This window comes from Theropithecus gelada, chromosome 9 (assembly GCF_003255815.1).
Source record: "Theropithecus gelada isolate Dixy chromosome 9, Tgel_1.0, whole genome shotgun sequence".
Classification (NCBI taxonomy): domain Eukaryota; kingdom Metazoa; phylum Chordata; class Mammalia; order Primates; family Cercopithecidae; genus Theropithecus; species Theropithecus gelada.
This window is the reverse complement of record NC_037677.1, coordinates 63901728-63917936: the sequence shown is the minus strand read 5'-3', so window position 1 is coordinate 63917936 and position 16209 is coordinate 63901728. Positions and strand designations below refer to the sequence as shown.

The following is a 16209-nucleotide window of genomic DNA, read 5'->3' as shown; positions in this document are numbered from 1 at the left end:
TTCAGGTGGTTTTCTTGACAACCACACTTACTAATTATCCTCCAATCCCACTTACCATTAACTGAGAAAAGCACATAATTGGCTTAGGAGAGTCACTAATGCACCTTCATGAGCCTGTGTAGGCTCTTAAGTCTTTAGAACCTACTGCTTACAGAGCCTAAGCTTCTCTACCAAAATCGTTGAAAACTGCCTTTCAGAAAAATCAGGATGTTTAAGAGCAGAACAACTGTAAGGATGTTAGCCATCTCCCCTGTTTTACAGATGAGGCCACTGCGGTCCAAACAAATAACTTATGAAGCTCAAATAACTACAGTCATGCATCATTTAACGAAAGGGGTACATTCTGAGAAATGCATCGTTAGGTGATTTTGTCATTGTGCAAACAGCATAGAGTGGACTTCACAAACCTAGATGGTATAGCCTCCTGCACACCTGGCCTATAATCATATGATCTGTTGCTTCTGGGCTACAAACCTGCTCAACATGTTACCATACTGAATACTGCAGGCAATGGTAACACAATGGTAAGTTTTTGTGTCTAAACTTAGAAAAGGGACAGTAAAATACAGTATAAAACGTAAACAGTAGTACACATGTATAGGGCATTTGCCATGAATAGAGCTTGCAGGACTAGCTCTATACTTGCAGAAGTACTCTGGGTGAGTCAGTGAGTGAGTGAGAGATGAGTGAATGTGAAGGCCCGGGACATTATTGTCCACTAGTGTAGACTTTATACCGTACATGTAAGCTATACTACATTTAAAAGACAATATTTTCCTTAATAATAAATTAGTCTTATCCAATAATAAATTATCCAATAATAAATTAACCTTAGCTGACTGTAATTTTTTTACTCGATAAACTTTTTAACCTTTTTAAACTTTTGACTCTTGTAATAACACTTAGCTTAAAACACAAATACATTGTACAGCTACACATATTTTCCTTCTTTATAGTCTTTATAAGCATTTTTCTATTAAAAAATTTTTTTAACTTTTTAAACTTTTGTTAAAAAAAAAAAAATAAGACACATACACATTAGCCTAGGCCTACATAGAGTCAGCGTCATCAATAACACTGTCTTCCAGCTTCATGTCTTGTCCACTGGAAAATCTTTAGGGACAATAACACGCATGGAGCTGTCATCTCCTGTAATAATAATGCCTCCTTCTGGAATACCTCCTGAAGGACCTGTTTGAGGCTGGTTTACAGTTAACCTTGTTTTTAATAAGTAGAAGGAGTACAGCAACATAGTCATTTGTTGTCAAGTATTATATACTATACATAATTATAGGTGCTAGACTTTTACATGACTGGCAGCACAGTAGGTTTGTTTACATCAGTGTCACAACAAACACACGAGTAAGGCATTGTGCTATGCCGTTAGGATGTCACTAGGTTGGCCAGGTGCTGTGGCTCACACTTGTAATCCCACCACTTTGGGAGGCTGAGGAGGATGGATCACTTGAGGTCAGGAGTTCGAGACCAGCCTGGCCAACATGGTGAAACCTCGTCTCTACTAAAAATACAAAAATTAGCCAGGCGTGGTGGTGCATGCCGATAGTCCCAGCTACTTGGGAGGCTGAGGCAGGAGAATTGCTTGAACCCGAGAGACAGAAGTTGCAATGAGCCGAGATCATACCACTGCACTCCAGCCTGGTGACAGAACAAGATTCCTTCTCAAACAATAACAACAAAAAAGATGTCACTAGATCATAGAATTTTTCAGCTCCGTTATGATCTTATGGGACCATCGTCATATGTGCAGTCATTGTGGGGTGCATGACTGTAGTTATGTAGAAGTGGCACTATGCCCAGGACTTCCTGTTCCCCAGTCCTGGGCTCTTTCCACTATAGCAAGAGGACCTCCATTTAGAGCCCCACAACCCAGCTAGCAATGCTGTCTGTTTCCCCTCTTTCGTGCTACAGTGCTAACAGCAGGCCCTCCATACGTTTACCTAACACATAGTTGCTTGCTTCCTCAAAGAGAAAACCCCTACAAGTGGATTTATGACAGTGAACAGCCACAGACAGCAGCAGCACAGCAAATGTGGGAGATCTTGTTTCTTCCAGATGAAGAAACAGCAACGTGATAAAACAACATGACAACATTGTCTGATCCCTGGGCCTTGTGGTCAGAGAGATAATAGTCTAAGGCACTTCTCTCATCCTTGCTTGTACCTAACTGATGAATAGCTACATCCTTTGGTGGCAAAACGACATATAAAATATAAAATAGGGTAGTAGTAAATACATATGAGCATTTTAAATAATGTATATGAAGTATATACTAAAATGCCCCAAACTTGAATCATTCACCTCAGGGACAGGTGAGTGTTGAGAAAGGGGTTTGTTGCTAATTTCAGAGCTTTAGTATAGTCTCCTTGGTCATAATGGAGTTATCAGATGCTTTAGAAAATTGAAATCTGTTCACTCTTTCACCTAGATTAAGTAAATCCCGGTTTTGTATCTATTTCATATTAGCCAAGCATTCATTTAGTACCTTCTTCTGTCATACATTTAGCAACTTCCTTGGACCCTCCTTTCCTTTGCCATCTTGCCTGTTGGTATGATGACCTAACCAGGATCAATGGATAGAACCAACTTAAATTTGTTCCTGACTTTCTCATTTTTCATCTCCAGAGGAAACAGCCCCTGAGAACGCCATTGACCTTGGGGAAGAGAGCTTTGATATATTAATATATTTCCTAGAAAATGTCATTTTCCTTTTCTTTGCTGCTGACCGTTTGTCCCTTGTAATTTGCTTTTACTTACTGAAGATTATATTCCATTTGTCGGTTACAATACTCTGTCAACCAGCAGATCGAGCCCACCCAAGATCTACTACAATTTTCTAGATTGCAGGTGGGCTTACAAATACTCCGTCCAGGAATATGTAATTATTTTATCTTCACACAAAAGATAGCTTCCTTAAGCAACAGTGAATATTTGTCTCTTAATTCCTTGTGCTGAATTCACCTCTTTGTGCTGACTGTGAAGTTTCTCCCCAAAATCAACCTGGATTCCCCATTCCAAGGAACAGAAGCTCAGGCTGCATTATGGCTTTTCATTTGCTATGTTTGCATACCACACATATTCAGTAAAACTGCCTCTTCTGGCCTGTTTCCATTTCTAAGAGTGCTACATTATTGCATGATTTAGAAAAGTGTCTAAGAAATATGCATCAGCTCTCAGTTATGTCTGTCAAACCTGGCTGATATGGTTTGGCTGTGTCCCCACCCAAATCTCATCTTGAATTATAGCTCCCATAATTCCCACGTGTTGTGGGAGGGACCTGGTGGGAGATGATTGAATCATGGCATGGTTTCCCCTGTACATTCTCGTGGTATTGAATAAGTCTCACGAGATCTGATGGTTTTATAAGGGGTTTCCCCCTCACTTGGCTCTCATTCTGTCTCGTCTGCTGCCATATAAGACATGCCTTTCACCTTCCACTATGATTGTGAGGCTTCCCCAGCCACGTGGAAGTGTGAGTCCATTAAACCTCTTTTTGTTTATAAATTACCCAGTCTCGGGTATGTCTTTATTAGCAGTGTGAGAACAGACTAACACACTAACCATTATAATGGGCAAAGTCATATAAGCCAAGAGGTATTGTATTAGTTTTCTTATTGTTGCTGGAACAAATTACCCCAAACTTAGTGACTTAAAACAATGCAAATTTATTCTCTTATAGTTCAGGGGTCAGAAGTCCAAAATTAGTCTTACTGGGCTAAAGTCAAGGTGTCAGCAGGACTAATTCCTTCTGGTGGCTTTGAGGGGAAAATCCTTTTCCTTCTGTTCTCACATCTCTTACTGCCCACTCTGACCCCCTGCCTCCATTTTCTAAGGAGGCTGGCAGTTACATTAGCCCCACCCAGATAATCCAAGATAACCTCCCCATCTCAAGACCCTTAGCTTAATCCCATCTGCAAAGTCTCTGTCATATAAGGTAATAGTCAGAGATTCTGGGGATGAGGAAATGGACATCTTTGGGGATCATTGTTCAGCTGACCACAGGATTGAGACCTCCCTATTCAGTGACAGTTTTCTGTGGCCTTTCCTCTTGAGGTCGGGCTGCCTTGGTGGGGGACGGATGTTTGTGGGTGAGCTTGCCCATGCCCTTCAGAGACCCCATGCCTGACTCCATGCCTCCTGCACCTGCAGTGGCATCCAGGTTTCAGCTGCCTCCCTGGGGCAGTCAGAGGTGTCACAGTGGTACCCAAGGGCCATGCCACTGTGCCCAAGATGTTTGCCAACTACCCTTCCTCAACTCTGTCTTCTTTCCCTTTTTCCTTTTCAGCATTGTGTTAGTGCCGGGAGGCCACTGTGTCAGCAAGCTGAGAGGGAAACTGAGGCAAGATGTCGGGCCGGAGCGGGAAGAAGAAAATGTCCAAGCTGTCCCGTTCAGCCAGGGCAGGTGTCATCTTTCCAGTGGGGAGGCTGATGCGTTATCTGAAGAAAGGGACGTTCAAGTACCGAATCAGCGTGGGCGCCCCTGTCTACATGGCGGCAGTCATTGAGTACCTGGCAGGTAATGAGGACACGCAAAGGAGACTGCCTGCTCCCAGGTCCCCACCCTCCCCTGGGTCCCCCTCTCAGGCTGGGGAGGGATGCTCCAAATTGCCTTATGGCTGGCTCAAGGCTACTGCGGGTGGTGACAGGGTTGCAACTGGCCTGCTTGGCTAAAATCAACTTCTGCAGACTTTAGGGGAGAGAAAAGTGCATAGGAAGGACAGGTGATCAGCATGGAAGGCAGAGAACCCACAATCAAGTAAGTGGCCCTCCTAGACCAGTCCTGCAAAAGATGCGTCTTACTTTAAGCAAATGCAATATATAAATATCTAAGCTCCTGAAGAAAATAAACTGCAGGGAGAATGGGGGAGTTGATATTCATTTTGTAAAAGGGAGTCTTTTTACATCAAATTGCTCATTAAACATCAGTTTTCCTGGTATATTTAAACTAGGACTCAGTGTCCATAAATAACATCTATCTGATCATCAAAAGCATCTTTCGGGTGCTGCCATGAAGCCGATGTAATGTTCTAATTTTGTTCTCCTTCACTGAGGTGATTCTCATCTAATAGGGGTGCACAGAAAATAGTTTCCCAGATTTGTTGTTAAAGTTAATTTTTTTACTGAAAGATGAGATTTTGCTGTGTGTGTTCTTTATCTTAGTAACTTTCTCTTTAGCTTTTTTGTTGTTGTTCTCATATGTCATAGTTAAACAGAAACCAAACTTTACAATATCGGGGTGCTTTTCAGAAATATTTACAAATAAAATATATAAATATATATATACAATAAGTGTGATTTAGTCCCTTGTTGGGTAATAGCCATGAGCAACAATGTCTCTGACTTTGCCCAAGGTTAACAAATTCCCTAGACACCAAGGTTAAGTTCCTTGGGAATTCTGCCAGGTTAAAAAGCAAACCTCCCCAAACAGTCTGACACTGGGGAGGCAAGCCTCACTGCATGAAATCCTCTGGGCTGTGGCAGGGCTGGTCCTCTCTTCTGTCCCCAGGTTCCTCTTTTCTGCTGGTTTTTCCTTTCTAGATGCTCAGTCCTGCCCTGCCCTCTTAGTCCCCATCGCTCACCAATCAACATTGATTGGTGAAAGGTTTTCCTTGATCCATGCATGGAAATGTCCTCCCCCTAGAGCTTCCACCAGGCAGACCTTTGCATCATGAGTCTTCCTCTTATGAAACGAAAGCCTTGCTCCTGAGCTAAAAATCCTTCCCTCCTTTAGGAGGTTGGGGAAAGCTGGAGGACTCTGAAAAGCAGTGCTTTTCAAAGTGGGATCACCCAGGGATCTTGTTGACAAGGGCAGGGTGGGCCCTGAGACGCCATTCCTCAAGCTCCCAGGTGATACTGATGCTGCTGGTCCAGGGACCACATGTTGAATAGCAAGACTGTAGCCAGTCTTTTATCTTCAAGCCAAAAGATGTAGGGAATGCTTGTTTAAAATGCAAGTTCCCACCAGGCATGGTAGCTCACACCTATAATCCCAGCACTTTGGGAAGCTGAGGCGGGTGGGTCACCTGAGGTCAGGAGTTCGAGACCAGCCTGGCCAATATGGTGATACCCCATCTGTACTAAAAATACAAAAATTAGCCAGGCGTGGTGGCAGCTTCTGGGGTTACAGGCCTGTAATCCCAGCTACTTGGGAGGCTGAGGCAGGAGAATCGCTTGAACCCAGGAGTTAGAGGTTGCAGTGAGCTGGGATCACACCATTGCACTCCAGCCTGGGCGACAGAGAGAGACTCCATCTCAAAAAATAAAATAAAATAAAATAAAATGCAAGCTCCTGGATACACTCTCAAAGGGTCTGATTCACTGGATCTGGAGTGAGGTCAAGGAATCTGATAGGAAAACCTCCGAGCTGAGGGAGGGAGAGAGCAGACTCTGAGAAGGGTTTATGAAGCTTTAAAACCTGTTAGGTGTGTCACCCACTGAGACTGGAAGACACTGAGTAACTCAAAGATCCCACAGCTTTCAGATGGGGAACTAGGACTCCCCCAGGGCCCTCGACCTCGAGCCACGCAGTTTTGCTGTGCTACACTGCCCCAATGTTTGTGTGATGAAAATAGGCAAAAGTCTAATCCAGTGCATATACAAAATCTGGCCTTTGGAATCCCTGGCATCTCTGTTAGTCTTTGGTTCAGATGTGTGAGATAAACGAAGCTTACCTCTCCCTGTTCGTTCATCCATTCAAAGAGCGTTTGTTGAGCCTCTCCACGCCAGCGCATGCAGTGAGTCCTTAGGCAGAGTTCCTGCAATAGAATTGGGCCATTTATACGGCGAGTTGAATGTGGAGAGGAAGAACACCTGCAAGGGTGCCATTGCCAAAGTCCTCCTGCCCCAGCCAGTCCCAGTGTCCAGACCATCCTGGGCCACATAGAGGAGGAGAAGGTGACATTGATCTCCTGAGGCCCAGGCCTGTCCTCTGTGTCCTTTCCCTCCCTTCTTTGTGCCTTTTCTCTCCTCCAAAGGCAGGCAGGCACGGAGAGAGTGCAGGCTCAGATGTAGGTTCCAATCGGGATGACTCATCCACCAGCTCTGTTACCCTAATGTCTCTGAGCTCCAGGTGTTTCCAGAACTAGCTCATTTAACCTCATTCAATGAGCTAATACGTGTAAAACACCTGGCGTATAGGATGCACTCAATAAATGGTAATTCTTCTCCTCCCCCCTCTATTAAGAGCTGATAAAATCATTCAGGACAAAGTATAAATGACTAATTCCATTAAGGTGGTATATTTTCAGGCTGAATTTACATTTTAATGAGACAAGGCGTTGTAATCCAAAGGAATGAATCATATTAGTGGAATTGCAAGCTACTGTTGAGTAAGTGACATGGGGAATTTTTGTCTGTTTTTTGGTTTATTTGTTTGGTTTTTAAAGAGGTATCCATTGATTCTGTTTAGGGAAGGGGAGTCAAAATGTAGAAGCCTCCTGTCACCCTTGAAATGACTTCCACATTCGTGAAACAAATCTAGACTGAGTGCCTCGTTTGAATCAGGTCTTGAAGATACAGCAGAAAACCAGCTAACTTGGTCCTGCCCATTGCTGGACTTAGAGCCCAGTGAGGAGGACAAGAAGGAAATGCCTCACAATAAGATCAGGTGCTGTCGGGCAGGGAATGAGAGGAACTTTGGGAAGTGCGGGTTGGGGGAAGGGCCGCCTAATCTAATGTAAGCATTGTTAAGACCAAAACCAGGTTGTCAACCCTGCATTTCTTGTATCGATTGATTTCAAATCCTGATGCCTGGGTCCCATCCCCAAGAGATGCTGGAGTATTTTCTGTGCATCAGGATTCTTAAAAGTTCCCCCAAATGATTCTGATGAGCAGCCAGGCGGGGAAGGGAGTCAGCCAGATTCAGATGGGGGGTGGTGAACTAGGGGAAGATAGTAAGGGAGGTTGAGAATAATGGAGAAGATTCCAAGTTTAAAAGAGTGTGTGGCCCTTTCTAATGTGCCTGCAGCAGAGCTTGGGAATGGGAGGAGTGAGAGATGAAATGGGGGCAGGGCAGCAGGCGCTAGACTGTGATGGCTCTTGAAGGCCACGTTGAGGGTTCACGCGCGCGCGCACACACACACACACACACACACACACAGCAGAGGAGGCATCGAAGGGAGGTGGCAGCATCTGTGGGGCATCACTCTGGCTTTAGGAGAACAGTTGTCAAGGAGCAAGATCAGATTCCAGGAGACCAGTGGAGTTGTTTTAGTGTCACTTTGTAAAGAACTGACAGTGGCCAGGACCAAGGGTACAGTGGGGATGGTGAGAAGAAATGGAAAATCTGGGAGCTCTCTGGAGGGTGGAGTCAGCTCCGCTCCATAATGGATTGGATCCGCAGGGAGGGGCATCAAGGATGACATGAATCTTGCAGGCGTGGACTAGCTACTTTCTCTCAGGCCACACTCCCATGGGGTGAGAAGTAGAATGAGGTGTGGACTTGGAGACAAGAGGAGCAGGGAATGGGTAAAAGAAGTCTGGCCAGCCGGGCGTGGTGGCTCACACTTGTAATCCCAGCACTTTGGGAGACCAAGGTGGGCAGATCACCTAAGGTCGGGAGTTCGAGACCAGCCTGAACATAGAGAAGCCTTATCTCTACTAAAAATACAAAATTAGCCAGGCATGGTGGTGCATGCCTGTAACCCCAGCTACTGGTGAGACTGAGGCAGGAGAATCACTTGAACCCAGAAGGCAGAGGTTGTGGTGAGCCAAGATCGTGCCATTACACTCCAGCCTGGGCAACAAGAGCAAAACTCCATCTCAAAAAAAAAAAAGTCTGGCCAAGAGGAAGGAGGAGAGAGAGCAAAGCAGCTAGTGGATGGAGAATGGTGCCTGTAGCTGAAGTAGGGAGCAATGGATGAGAACCAGGCGGCAGCAGGAGGGGCTCAGTTTGGGACCTGTTGAGCTTTGGTGTCTATAAGATGTCCAAGAGGGCTGGGCAGAGTGGCTTATGCCTGTAATCCCAACACTTTGGGAGGCCAAAGTGGGAGGACCGCTTGAGTCCAGGAGTTCCAGACCAGCTTGAGCAAGATGGTGGGCAAGATTTCTCTACAAGAAATTTAAAAATTAACCAGGTGTGTGCCGGGCGCAGTGGCTCACACCTGTAATCCCAGCACTTTGGGAGGTCAAGGCAAGTGGATTACCTGACATCAGAAGTTCGAGACTAGCCTGACCAACATGATGACACCCCATCTCTACTAAAAATACAAAAATAAGCCGGGCATGGTGGTGCATGCCTGTAATCCCAGCTACTTGGGAAGCTGAGGCAGAAGAATCACTTTAACCCAGAAGGTGGAGGTTGCAGGGTGTGGTGGTATGTTCTGAATAGTCCCAGTTGCTAGGGAAGCTGAGGTGGGAGGATTCTTTGAGCTCAGGAATTCGAGGCAGCAGTGAGCTATGACTGCACCACTGCACTCCTCAGCCTGGGCGACCACGCAAGGCCTTGTCTCTCAAAAAATAAAAATAAAAATAAAAAAGATGTCCAGAAGAGCAGAGTGGATAGAAATGCTGGATCCAGCCAGGCCTGAACCTAGATTCTGGTTCTGCCACGTATCAGCTATGAACCCTCAGGCTCATTGCTTTACCACTCATGATGTTATTGTGAGGATTACATAAAATAATGCATGAAAAGTGGTTAGCACCGCTCAGCACACGTGAGCAACTCCATCCATGTGGCTGTTACTGTTACTGAGTGAAGACCCCCGGGTGTGTCGGCAGCTCAGGAGGGAGCTATGGGCAGGAGGTTCACATCGGTGTGTTAAGGCAGTGGAAGTGAGTGAGGTCACCCAGAGAGAGCACAGGACCCAGCATGAGCGACACCAGTGTGCACAGTGGGCCAGGGAGAGGGGGAAAGGATGGCAAAGGAGGCTGAGGAAAGCCAGAGGGTAAGGAGGAAAGATGTGAGCATGTGATGCATCAGAGGCCAAGGGAAGGGAGGGAGGGCCAGGAGCCCCTAAGGGTCACACTGATAAAAACCAGACAAGGACAACAGATCTAGCCACCTCAGGGTCATGATGACCTTGGCAAGGACAGCGTGGGAGGTCAGAACCAAACCACAGTGAGTTGAGAAGTGGGAGGTGTGGACTGGGAGACAAAGGGGATAGGGAGCTCTTCACACTCAAAGTAGTTATTAGAGCTGCCACCAGATCTTATGAATGAATGAAATGTAAAATGGCACAGCCTATAGTAAAAATAATTTAATTGTACATTTTTAAATAGCTAAAAGAGTATAATTGGATGGTTTGTGATACTAAGGATAAATGCTTGAGAAGGAAACACCATTTTCCATGATGTAATTATTACACATTTAATGCCTGTATCAAAATATCTTTGTACCCCATACATATATACACCTACTATGTACTCACAAAGATTAAAAATAAAAATCTGGGTGAGGTGGCGGGCACCTGTGGTCCCAGCTACTCGGGAAGCTGAGGCAGGAGAATGGCGTGGACCTGGGAGGCAGAGGTTGTGGTCAGCCAAGATTGCACCATTGCACTCCAGCCTGGGCAACAGAGCAAGTCTCTGTCTCAAAAAATAAAATAAAATAAAATAAATAAATAAATTTTAAAAATCAAAATAAAAATTTATTTTTAAAAAAGGGTGCAGCCACTGTGGATAACAGTTTGATGGTTCCTAAAAAAGTTAAACGTAGAATTACCAATACAACCAAACAATGCCACTCCTAGCTGTATACCCAAGAGAACTGAAAGACTGAAAGCAGGGACTTGGCCAGGCACAGTGGCTCACGCCTGTAATCCCAGCACTTTGGGAGGCTGAGGCAGCCGGATCACCTGAGGTCGGGAGTTTGAGACCAGCCTGACCAACATGGAGAAACCCCGTCTCTACTGAAAATACAAAATTAGCCGGGCGTGGTGACGCATGCCTGTAATGCAGCTGCTGGGGAGGCTGAGCAGGAGAATCGCTTGAACCCGGGAGGTGGAGGTTGCGGTGAGCCAAGATTGCACCACTGCACTCCAGCCTGGGCAACAAGAGTGAAACTCCTTCTCAAAAAAAAAAAAAAGAAAAGAAAGAAAGCAGGACACAAACAAATATTTGTGCAACCATGTTCTTAGCAGCATTTTTCACAACAGCCGAAAGGTGGAAGCAACCAAGTGTCGACCAGCAGATGAATGGATAAGCAGAATGTGGTATATTCATATAATGGGCTGTTATTCAGTCACAATATTTCAAAAAGGAATAAAATTCCGATACATGGTACAACCTGGATGAACCTTGAAAACATTATGCATATGAAGGATGGCAGACACAAAAGGGCAATATTGTATGGTTCCATTTATATGAGATACCCAGAGGAGGTGATACCTAGAAGAGGTGAATTCATAGAGACAGAAAGTAGAATAGAGGTTACCAGGGGCTGGGGAGAGGGAGGGAGAAATGATGAGTTATTGTTTAATGGGTGCCGAGTTTCCATTTGGGATGATGAAAACATTCTGGAAATGGATAGCTATGACTGTGCAACATTGTGAATATGCTTAATGCCATTGAATTGTATCCTTTAAAATGGTTACATGGTAGATGTATGTTACGTATGTTTTCCTTTTTTTTTTTTAATCAAACACCTTGTTCTGAGAAGAGTTGTTGGGCCTCACCAGACTACCAAAGGGATTCCCAGCACCAACAAGGTGTAGCCCCCCTGCAGGAGGGGGAGAGCTGGAAACACAGAGACAAGGAGCCCAGTGGGGAAGGAGGGCCCCGGGGTCTCTAGAGCTGGCTGGAGGCCTTGGTCTCAGGTGGGGAGGCACCTCCTCCAGCTCCCAGAAGGAGAAGGGCTGCTGGGAACTGATGCAGACACTGCAGTGTGCCCCTAGAGACAGTGCCCCCTAGAGACAGTGCCCCCAGACACCTTCTTCCCATACCCAGGCACAGCCTCTCTAAGTGACCCTCATTACACGACTCTTAAGTGGCGGTATTCCACTCTTTTCTCCCTGCCAGATCTCTGTGGCAAGCAGTGCTCTTCACCCTCACATCAACTGGATTCTCCTGCTGATGTCGTGGGGGCCAGCGAGCCACCATCAGTGGGCTTCCCCTGGCCAGTCTACCACTCCTGTCAGATTTATGTCTGTGGTTTCTGAAGGCCTTCTGTCCCACACACTGCCTCTGGAAGGCAACCTGGGGCCACAGGCATGGCCAGGAAGAGAAGGCTGGGGACAACACAGTCAAAAAAGGAGGGCACAAATTCTCAGCAACACTGGGCGAGAGACAGCAGCATGCCTCGCCTGATTCTATGGACTGACTGTCTGGCTAGCCCCACGTTCACAGGTGATCATGATGCTAGAGCCACAGTGTCTCTAGCCCCCACCTGCTGAAGGAGGGTGCACAGTCCCGCAAAGAATGCATGCTCAACTGCTCATCTAGAACGCCCCATTGACCTGAACATGCTTGCCTCCCAGAATGGTTATCACGTTCCTACTTCAGTTTCTTCATCTGTGGAATTGTGATAATGTTGGCCCAGTTCACACCTCCAATGTAAGTGAAGAAAAACGGACTGAAAAAACAAGCCCCAAATTCTGCAATAGCATTTTGTCTGTGCTGACAGTAGATATAATGTAAATACAAGATGTTGAGGAGGAATTGTTTATAATCATTTTGATGATGAGAAAATGTTCTGTAATATAATACATTTTCAACTGACCAGAACGAGTAGGTCTTAAAATTGGGTTGAATCTCAGGATACCCCATGAAATCATTGTGTAACATAGACACTTGTCATTTACATGTCATTTCCAGATAATTGGGTCTCACCACTTAACATCAAAAATTTTCTTGCCTAATGATTCTCATTTATTACGTTTGTGTTTGTAAAAGATTACTTTGACCACCAGCACATGTGGCCATGCAGGTTGTACATGGCACAAGAGCACACATTTAAGGCAATATCATTCAAATCCTAGACTACAAAGATTTTTGTATTTATTATGAGAATTTCCAGCAGATGGTAGTAAAGAGTTTTGTTCTAACAAAATCCAGAAAGTAAAGCATCTTGCTGGGCATGGTGGCTCACCTCTGTAATCCCAGCTACTCGAGAGGCTCCGGCAAGAGAATCACTTGAGCCCAGAAGGTTAAAGCTGCAGTGAGCCTTGATAGCACCACTGCACTCCAGCCGGGGCAACAGAGCAAGACCCTGTCTCTAAATATAAAAAGTGTCTTGAGGCAGGAATGTCTTTTCTTTTTTTAGAGGCAGGGTAGGTCTTTGTTGCCCAGGCTGAAGTGCAGTGGCATGATCACAGCTCACTACAGCCTAGACCTCCTGAGTTCAAGCAATCCTCCCGCCTCAGCCCCCTAAGTAGCTGGGACTACAGGTGCATACCACCAAGCCCGCCTAAGTTTTGTATTTTTTGTAAAGACGGGGTTTCGCCTTGTTGCCCAGGCTGGTCTTGAACTCCTGAGCTCAAGGGATCTGCCCGCCTCTGCCTCCCAAAGTGCTGGGACCACACCCAGCTAGGAGCATCTTTTTGTAATTTGCACAAGGGTACCTATCGGGTCACCAGTGGCCATGCTGGCATGGATCTGGAGAACAACAAAACTATGGATGGGGAAACCATCTAGACACCCAATACAATTATCTGGGTTAGAAGAGAAGGGAGCTTTAACTCAGGCAATGGCAACAAGAAGGCCAAAAGTGTGTGAGACTGATGAGGCTGGATGACCCCATGTGGTGACTGGAAGGAGATCGGGAGTGGGAGAGGGAAGAATAGGGAATGGCTCCCAGGTCTCTGGTAGGAGCCATGTGTGGATGGAGCTGCCAGTTCTAAGGGTGATGAGAAATGCAGGTTTGGGGAAATGATTTTGATTTGGGGAATGTGATGTTTGCTTTACCTGTGAAGCCCCCGGGTGAGGCCATCTGGGTGATTATCATGGCAGGGCTGGAGGTGCAGATTCAGTAGTACAGGCAGGTGGGTAGAAGCTGGAGCCCTGAGTCCGAAGGGATTTTTCCCAGAAGATTGCATGGCCCTAGCACAGCAGAAGGCACAGACAGAACCCCAGGGACACCGCCAATCAGTGGGCAAGTGGACAAGGAACAAAGGGCCTGGTAAGGAGACAGAGTCTTGGTCACTCCACCTCACCTGTCCCAACCCTATAATTAATGTGCTATTTCCCATCTTCTGTGGGCTGGAATATCCACTGTTGGTTTAAATTGTATACAAAATGAAAGGACACAGACTCTTCCAAAATAATGTGTATGAGCTTTACAGTATCCATTTTGGCTAAAAAAATTATTTTTACTACTAGAGACTCAGCTGTATTCCAGATGGTTACTATTGCTAGAAGTGTGACTTCTGAGAAGTGAGGGGTTTGCCATAGAAGTCCCCACCACTTAACAGAATTATGATCTTCCCACAACATTTGTAGTAGAGTAAATTAGTGCTGTATAAATCCAGTTTTCCTATTGATTGCCAATATAAGGATTTGGCAGGATTAATAAAATCCCTAAGATCAATAAAGTCACTTAAGAATGTAGCAAACTTTTATAGTTCATGGGACTATATTTGCCATAATAACATTTGAAACTATGAATGATGATTAATGTTTTTCTTGTTTCACTTGCTTTGAATTTTTTTTTTTTTTTTTTTTTTAGGCAGGGTCTCCTCTGTCACTCAGGCTGGAGTGCAGTGGCACTATCACAGCTCACTGCAGCCTTGAACTCCTGAGCTCAAGTGATCCTCCCACCCCAGCCTCCCAAAGTGCTGGGGTTATAGGCATGAGCCCTGTGCCCGGCTAATGATTAATGTTATTACAAACATTTAAATGGTGAAGTCCATGTGTTAAGGATGTCCGAATGTTTTTAAATGGTGAAGTCCATGTGTCAAGGATGTCCGGACTAAACATCTGAAAGAGATAAGAACTATTTGATGTAGATTTTCTGTGATGTGTTATCTTTTTCTAAGTTAAAAAAAAAAAAAAAAAAAAAGTCCTACCACTGCTTTTGCACTAGAACGCATAATCAAGGTTTTCTTTCTTATAAATTATTTCAAAAGGGTTTGTTTAAGAGCTCCGTTGCATGGTCCCCAAGCATCGTCTGCATTCCCTGAATTGTGCTGCATGCTGAGTCTCTGCCTTCAGTCTCATCCTATGCTGCATTTTATTCCTGCAGATTTTTTTGTCTGTGAATGTCTGTGCATCTGTCTGTCAAGCTGAAAATAACCTGACCTTCAGGGCTTCCTGAAGACTCCAAATAACGTAGTGCTTCCCATGAGCCCTGCCTCTTATGCTGACAGTTAATTTGATGAACTTGGGGAGGGTGCTTAATTTCTCCCTCTAAATGCAGGTAACAGGAGGCAGGAAAGTAACGATCCAGGATGCTAAATTCAATTCAGTTGCTCAGAAGCTTAAAATTGGGAGGCTCATTAACCCCCAAACCCATCTAGAAAAACGGATGAGTGGAGTGCTTCTTCCTCCCATGTGTACCCCAGAAATGAGAGTCCCTTGAGATGAGCAGGGGCAGCACACTTCCCTTCACTGTACACAATGGGGAGCTGCACATTTTAACCTAGAGCCAGAAGGCCAGCCTGCCGGGAACAGCGGCGCACGCCTGGAAATCCCAACACTTTGTGAAGCTGAAGTGGAAGGACCACTTGAGCCCAAGAGTTTGAGACCAGCCTGGACAACAAAGTAAAACCCTGCGTCTACAAAAAAAAATTAAAAATTAGCCTGGCACGGTGGCACAAGCCTGTGGTCCCAGCACTAAGGAGGCTGATGGGGGAGGATCACTTGAGTCTGGGAGGTTAAGGCTGCAGTGAGCCATGATCACATTGCTGCACTCCAGCCTGGGTGACAGAGGGGAGATCCTGTCTCAAAAAATAAAGTCTATTTGAAAGCTTTATAATTCCATTTTCTTTTCTTTCTTTCTTTCTTTTTTTTTTTTTAAACAGAATCTCACTATGTCACCCAGGCTGCCGTGTGGTAGCCCAGTCTCGGCTCACTGTAGGCTCCACCTTCCAGGTTCAAGTGATTCTCCTGCCTCAGCCTCCCAAGTAGCTGGGATCATAGGCACATACCACCACGCCTGGCTAATTTTTGTATTTTTAGTAGAGACAGGGTTTCACCATGTTGGCCAGTCTGGTCTCGAACTCCTGACCTCAAGGGATCCACCCGCCTCTGCCTCCGAAATTGCGGGGATTGCAGGCATCAGCCACCATGCCTGGCAACTTCATTTCCTTTTAATGGGCA

General features: G+C 45.4%; 1 protein-coding gene across 1 annotated transcript in view; it reads left to right on the top strand.

Moving 5' to 3' along the window:
- LOC112630959 (core histone macro-H2A.2) overlaps positions 1-16209 on the top strand; it is a 59871-nt gene that overhangs the window by 18975 nt on the left and 24687 nt on the right. Inside the window, exon 2 of the mRNA XM_025395471.1 lies at positions 4304-4534. Coding sequence (XP_025251256.1) covers positions 4363-4534 — 172 coding nt within the window. The 5' untranslated portion in view covers positions 4304-4362. The remainder of the gene's footprint in view (positions 1-4303; positions 4535-16209) is intronic.